At 30.2% G+C, this 6,262-nt stretch overlaps 1 protein-coding gene across 2 annotated transcripts in view; it reads right to left on the minus strand.

Annotated features, from left to right (window-relative positions):
- Positions 1-1,134: 1,134 nt before the first annotated feature.
- The window catches only part of LOC106463194 (bone morphogenetic protein receptor type-1B-like), a 71,382-nt gene continuing 66,254 nt past the window's right edge, over positions 1,135-6,262 (minus strand). For both annotated transcript variants that reach the window (XM_013923190.2, XM_022390642.1), the window contains exon 11: positions 1,135-4,961. In XM_013923190.2, coding sequence (XP_013778644.1) covers positions 4,833-4,961 — 129 coding nt within the window. In that variant the 3' untranslated portion in view covers positions 1,135-4,832. The remainder of the gene's footprint in view (positions 4,962-6,262) is intronic.

Genomic DNA, 6,262 nt, shown 5'->3' on the forward strand with positions numbered 1-6,262 from the left:
CAACAATTAAAAAAGTAATACAAAGGGTACTAAATTCATACTTTTTTTTTTTTTTTGGTGGATAGTTTATACTTTTTGGGAATCAGCCTGAAAATGAATTATGCAGTGAGAGAGTTAATAAACAGGGTAATCTTGCTGGTTTTTCAAAATGTGATTCTCTGGACAGCATACATTTGGGTTGATAAATCATCTTTCAGGTCTTGTTTAATTTCCTGAGAATTTATAAAAAAAAAATCCACATTTCTTGGGAAAGTACTAAACAGGCTGGGGGGATAAAAATTTACTTATGGAGTTAGTCTAAATTTTATTTTTTCTTCCCATAATTAAGAGAAAACTTTCAAAATTAATTTAAAAATGTTTAGGTTTATTTACAGTCATATTTAGTGCAAATGAACATTTTGGAATAAATAAATTTACAGTAGAAAACAAAGTGTAACTTCCACACACATCACATGATGCTTAATGATGTGCAAATGGAATGCTCATGTTTGGATATCTTTATTAACATTTGACACATAAAACAAACCCATAATAAATTACCAGTTAAGGAATTTTCTATAACCCTTATACAGTTGCACCATAGTGGGATGAAAAATAAACTACCCCCCCTAACTACTAGTGATTTTTTATAAAAGTATAAGATATTTAAAATAAGTATGTTATTGTATTCAAAACCTTTCACTAATGTATAATAATACAAATAATTTAAATATTATAAAAAAAATATTAAGAAAATAGTCACCTGGGATCATATAAACCCAATCCCAGAAGTTAAATGCTCAAGTTTCTGTCTGTACATCACAATAACTTTACACATTTCTGTTACCACAAAGTACTAAGATGGTTTATTAGATTATTACAGAAAGTAATACATGGGTTGAATTTAATGCTGCAAATTATGAAGTCAACAGATTTGAGACCTCAGTCTGTGAAGAAATCACATTAATTGAATGCTTATTTCCTGTAGGATAAACAATAAAATGAGGCAAACTGAAATCACTTAATACTGGTTATGCTGCTAGTTTTACTGTAGTTGTCTGCTCTTTTAAATTTCTTTATACAATATTTAAACACTTACTTTACACTAATACTTTTTTTTATTAACATATGAAATACAAGTCAATTAATTTCAAACAAATATTTTATCTAAACAATATTTTATGCTAGTCATTATTAATTTCATTAAAATACACTATTCAAAATAAGTTAGGGAACACTTTAGAATATGAAAATAGCTGAGGTGTAAAAATGTCTCATTTAAATATAGGGGATGCAACATGATTGTAAAGATATATATCAAACAAAGTAGCTTGTTACCAAAATATGTTACTGTTCAAACTATAAAAAGTTAGTTGGTAACAGGCCAGGTCATTAAACTGTTTCAATTCTTCAAGTTAACAACAAGCTAAGCATCAACAGAAAAACAAAGATAAAAAGTCAAGAGAAGACATTTAGAGTAAAAATTTGATGTGGTTTGTAGTTGGAAGGCTTGAAGCTGGTAAGAGACAAAGGATGCTGCCTGACCAGGATACTGTCTAATGTTATGAACAGGATGTAGATCTAATTTCAGCAAATTAGCTACACCACCAAAGTATGATTATGGTGAGAATGGATAGGTAGTTAACGTATCATACAATTGCCAAATAGCTTCAGGATAAGTAGCTAATGTATCATACAATTGCTAAATAGCTTCAGGATAGGTAGTTAACGTATCATACAATTGCCAAATAGCTTCAGGATAAGTAGTTAACGTATCATACAATTGCTAAATAGCTTCAGGATAGGTAGTTAACGTATCATACAATTGCTAAATAGCTTCAAGATAGGTAGTTAATGTATCATACAATTGCTAAATAGCTTCAGGATAGGTAGTTAACATATCATACAATTGCTAAATAGCTTCAAGATAGGTAGTTAATGTATCATACAATTGCTAAATAGCTTCAAATAGCAACTGAGCTAGATAGACCAGTGCTCTCTTCATATTGTAGAATAATGCAAGACGACACAAAATTAAACATTATCGCTCTGCTTACTTTAAGGTAAATCAGCATATGGAACTGGTGGTCATGATCATACAGACCTATATATCTTGCTTCCATGAATGAGTATCTCTGCCCACACAAGAGAGATTTAAACAATTCTTTCATCTTAGTAGCTCACAATGCTAGACTATTCACTGTAGCAGGTTATCTTTAAGAGCATGGAACTGACAACACAGAATAGCCTGCACATTAATCCCACTGGGAAGCACTAGGAAGACATGGTGCTGCAAGGCACCCATTACCACTATAGATTCTTGCACAAATTTCAGCTACCCTTCTCTGGAAATGGTGTTTAATTCCCTAAGCATCAGTAATTACCCTCATTTATAGCATGGGTAATAGATGAAGATCATGTTTAGAAGTGAGAGAGGATCATACATTCTATCGAGGCACTTCTTTGAGGAGTTTCATAAAATGATATCCTTACACGATGACACTTTTGATCTTGTTTTGGCCAATAACATTTTCGCCTTCCAATATAAAGAACCCTGATATTTTTTTGTCATCACAGCACATCTTTTGCATATTATTAAGGTACTGTCGTGCAGATTTCACCTTTACCTGGGACAGCCATTCCCCAACTTCTTTGAGCAGTGTGGACAAAGACGTGTATTTTTCTAGTTATTTTCATATCTTTTTATCATGATAAACTAACTTCAAATGTTATGTGTTACATAAAATTGCACAACTGCTCCCTTTGTCAAGAATATTAGTAAGATAGTCTATTTGTAGTTAATTTCATGTGGCAAGTAACTTATGGTTTTGTAGTATGATCATTAGTCCTTAATTCTGCTGTCTACTGTAACTCTAGTATTGCAAGGTCAGGACAAGCAAATAATATGCGAAAGTGTGAATGTACTACAGTACATAAAAAAGTTCTTTGGAGTATATCAGTGTTTTAGAGAATAATGCAAATGAATAGGATAAATCTGTTTAATAAAATCTAAGTTTATGTACATGTTAAAATCAATACTTTTTTTCTATAAACACAGAAAAAAAAAGGTTTCACATGAAGTAGTATGGACCTTTAATCCTTTTGTCGAAGGTCTTTGAGGCAACTTATAATGTAGTTAGAGACATGACAATCCACTAATATTTGATTCCATAAATTTCACCTAGACTATCAGGTTACGTCCCTGATTGAATAGGCTGTTCATTTAAAAATACATTTCTCTGTAATAGGTTTGTATGTTATCTTCAACAGATAAAAAAAACAGAAATTATACTTAAACTTTTTAAAAATATCTTTTACCATTAGTATGAGCCCAAAACAGGGCATTAAATCTATGGAAAGCTATACTCAACTGTAAATAAAGTAAATTAACCAATTGCTTGGTGAAAATCATCTGTTGTTTAATAACTTCCACATGCATAAACAATATGAAAAATTACCTAAACCTATGTTAATTGCTTAGGAAAGAAGTTTGCAGCATGATAAAAAACAACCCTGAAAAAATTAAACTTTTGATGTTTGTTCAAAGCACATATTTAATGTTTCAAATTTTTATAAAATACAGAAAATCCATCATTTCAACAAAAAACGTTTGACATTTTCAATATTGTTATGATTCATATGAAAATAACATTGGTTGAAATTTTAATAGGATTTTTGTACATAAATTTTTTTTTTCACAGTTTTCATTTTCTTGTATAAAATTTTTTTTCAAAGTAACAATTACAACTAGCAGGTGAGTTTGTCTAACAAATAACTGGCTCAGTGTTAATTAAAGGAATAACTTTTCTACTGACCTTAAATTACTTGTAACATTTGATCACTAGCTGGCTTAAAAAAAAAGCTAAATGCAGTGATGGCTTGATTAATAAAATAACTCGTTTTGAACAACTTTTAAGTTAAAACAAAATTTAAAACACAATTAACCAAGGTAAAAATCATTTTCTAAAAATAATTACATCATGTGACCAATCATGAAGATTCTAAACAATGAAGGAATGGGACATTAGAAAATTATATTGCCAAACTATGAAAGAAAAGAGTATGCAGCAGATATTTGAAATTTAAATCACAAACTATCATCATTAAATTTCCTAATCACTTGTTATTCATTTAAGATTTAACACAATTATTGCAAACAATCAGTTAAAAAAAGCAAAATTACAAAATGTTACAACATTAAATAAATATTTCCTCAACTACTCTTTGTAAACTAAAATAAACAGAAAACATTATATTTCCAGGTTTTGTAACAAGGTAAGTGCTAGGTATACTTAGTATACAAACACAAAACCACTAACAGCCACCGGAGATCATAGTACTCTTTATGAAACATTAAAAAACATATTTCTTACAAAACACCACTTCATACACAATACTAATGTTACTTGTACTTACAAATCCAATGCCTGAATTTGATGAATGGCACTCTTCATTACAAAATTGCATATATTACAAGTGACCAGTTTATGATAAAAAAAAAAGATGGTATCGAACTGGAAGCTCATGAATCCAGAAACATCTGTGGTTCCATTTAATTAGTGCCTAGGCTCTCTAGTTGAGCATTGTGAGATTAACCATTTCTTTAATTATTGTCTCAAAGGTAAGTTAATTTTTGTCAAAACTTTCTAAGAGTAGCCTTGACACAAGGCCTTCTTGACCTAGGCATTTTTCAAGAACTTTTGTAGTGAGTGAGAATAACGTCTTTAATGATCCATAACAATCACAGATTCATTTTGTCAAGAATCTCGTTTTGTATATACAACTGGCTTCCACCAGGTAGAGAAGGTTGTACTGATTATGCAGCCTATTCACAATATGAGGTAACACAATCTCTATACAATCTTTAAGTCTTGGCTACTGATTAACTTAGATAATGTTTTTTTAACCCGTAAAGAGGTAAGTCTGACAGATGGATTTGAGTGCCAACACTCTTGCATGACTTTACAGATTGTTCGTAACACCTGTGAAAAGAACAAACAAAAGTGTGAAATATGACAATTTCACCCTGTACAGTAAGGTGACATCTTTTTAATATCATATTTACACAAAACATGATCCATTAAAATAAGAAAAAAAATCACTTTATTAAAAGAACTGTGAGAACCCAAAAAGGAAAGTATCCCTTTTAAGATATAAACAATATGAGAAATACAATAAATAAACCATCTATTTAACATTACGATTGTGCAAAATATGACAAGTACAACAGAAATCAACTCTTTAAGCATGCGCTCAGACCCTGGGACTGACCTGATAACCATTGTTATAGTTTTCATGCTATACCTTTTAAATAAGTAAGTGAATGTTAACAAAATGAATCTCTGTACGGGTTCAGTAGATTTGCCTGATCTCGTAAACACCATAAAAAAAATAGGAAATAAATATCAATTATGCCTCTTTCATTCTAGAATGAAAACATATTATAACATGAAAACATAAATGTTTAGACTAAATAGCTTAAACCTCATAACATTATAAATTTATATATATTTATTATTTTTATTATATTGACCTTTCAGTCATGCCTGGTTAACAATACAGAAGTTAAAATGATGCGGCACACATGCACTCATGTTACCGTATCCAATAAGATAAAACTAACCTTTAGTCTTTACAAAGTAACTTGTCTTGGCTGAGTTTTAGCAGACTAGTATTTTGTAAAATACAGTCACATTTCAATTATTATACATTATATATGTATATAAATTGTTGATATTTTGAAACAAGTCCTTAAACTTGTTTTTCTTAAAACATAGAACAGTAAATAAAGAAGTAAAGCCAACAATTATCTCTTCCAGTTACAAATTTGTACTCATTTGCTGCTTGACGTAGGTCGCTAAGCCTTTAAAAATTTTGCACGTGGAGGATATGAAACAAATATTTCTTTTAGGCTTTATATATACATTTGAATAACTAAAAAATCATAAATTACTACATCAATACCATAGAATTCCATTATAATTTATCAAGCTTTGTAACTAAGATGTATTTTAGTCTAAAAAATATGAAATTTCATGCAGACTCAAGACACACCCTACCTCTTTGAAATATTGGTTCAAAAGAAAGAAATGGCATCCATGCCTATTAAAATGGCTGAGAAAGCCTCTAGGAGAACATTTGAGTTTCCGATTGGTTATTCATGTCATATACAGACATAAGTGTATATAAGGGAGCATTTCCATAAATGGAAAGAGGTGGGCAAGGTGCCACTGTATGTGATTTATTACTTGAGCAATATCTTGGCAAATAAAAAAGACCTTCT

The sequence above is a fragment of the Limulus polyphemus genome, unplaced genomic scaffold, assembly GCF_000517525.1.
Source record: "Limulus polyphemus unplaced genomic scaffold, Limulus_polyphemus-2.1.2 Scaffold1345, whole genome shotgun sequence".
Lineage (NCBI taxonomy): Eukaryota > Metazoa > Arthropoda > Merostomata > Xiphosura > Limulidae > Limulus > Limulus polyphemus.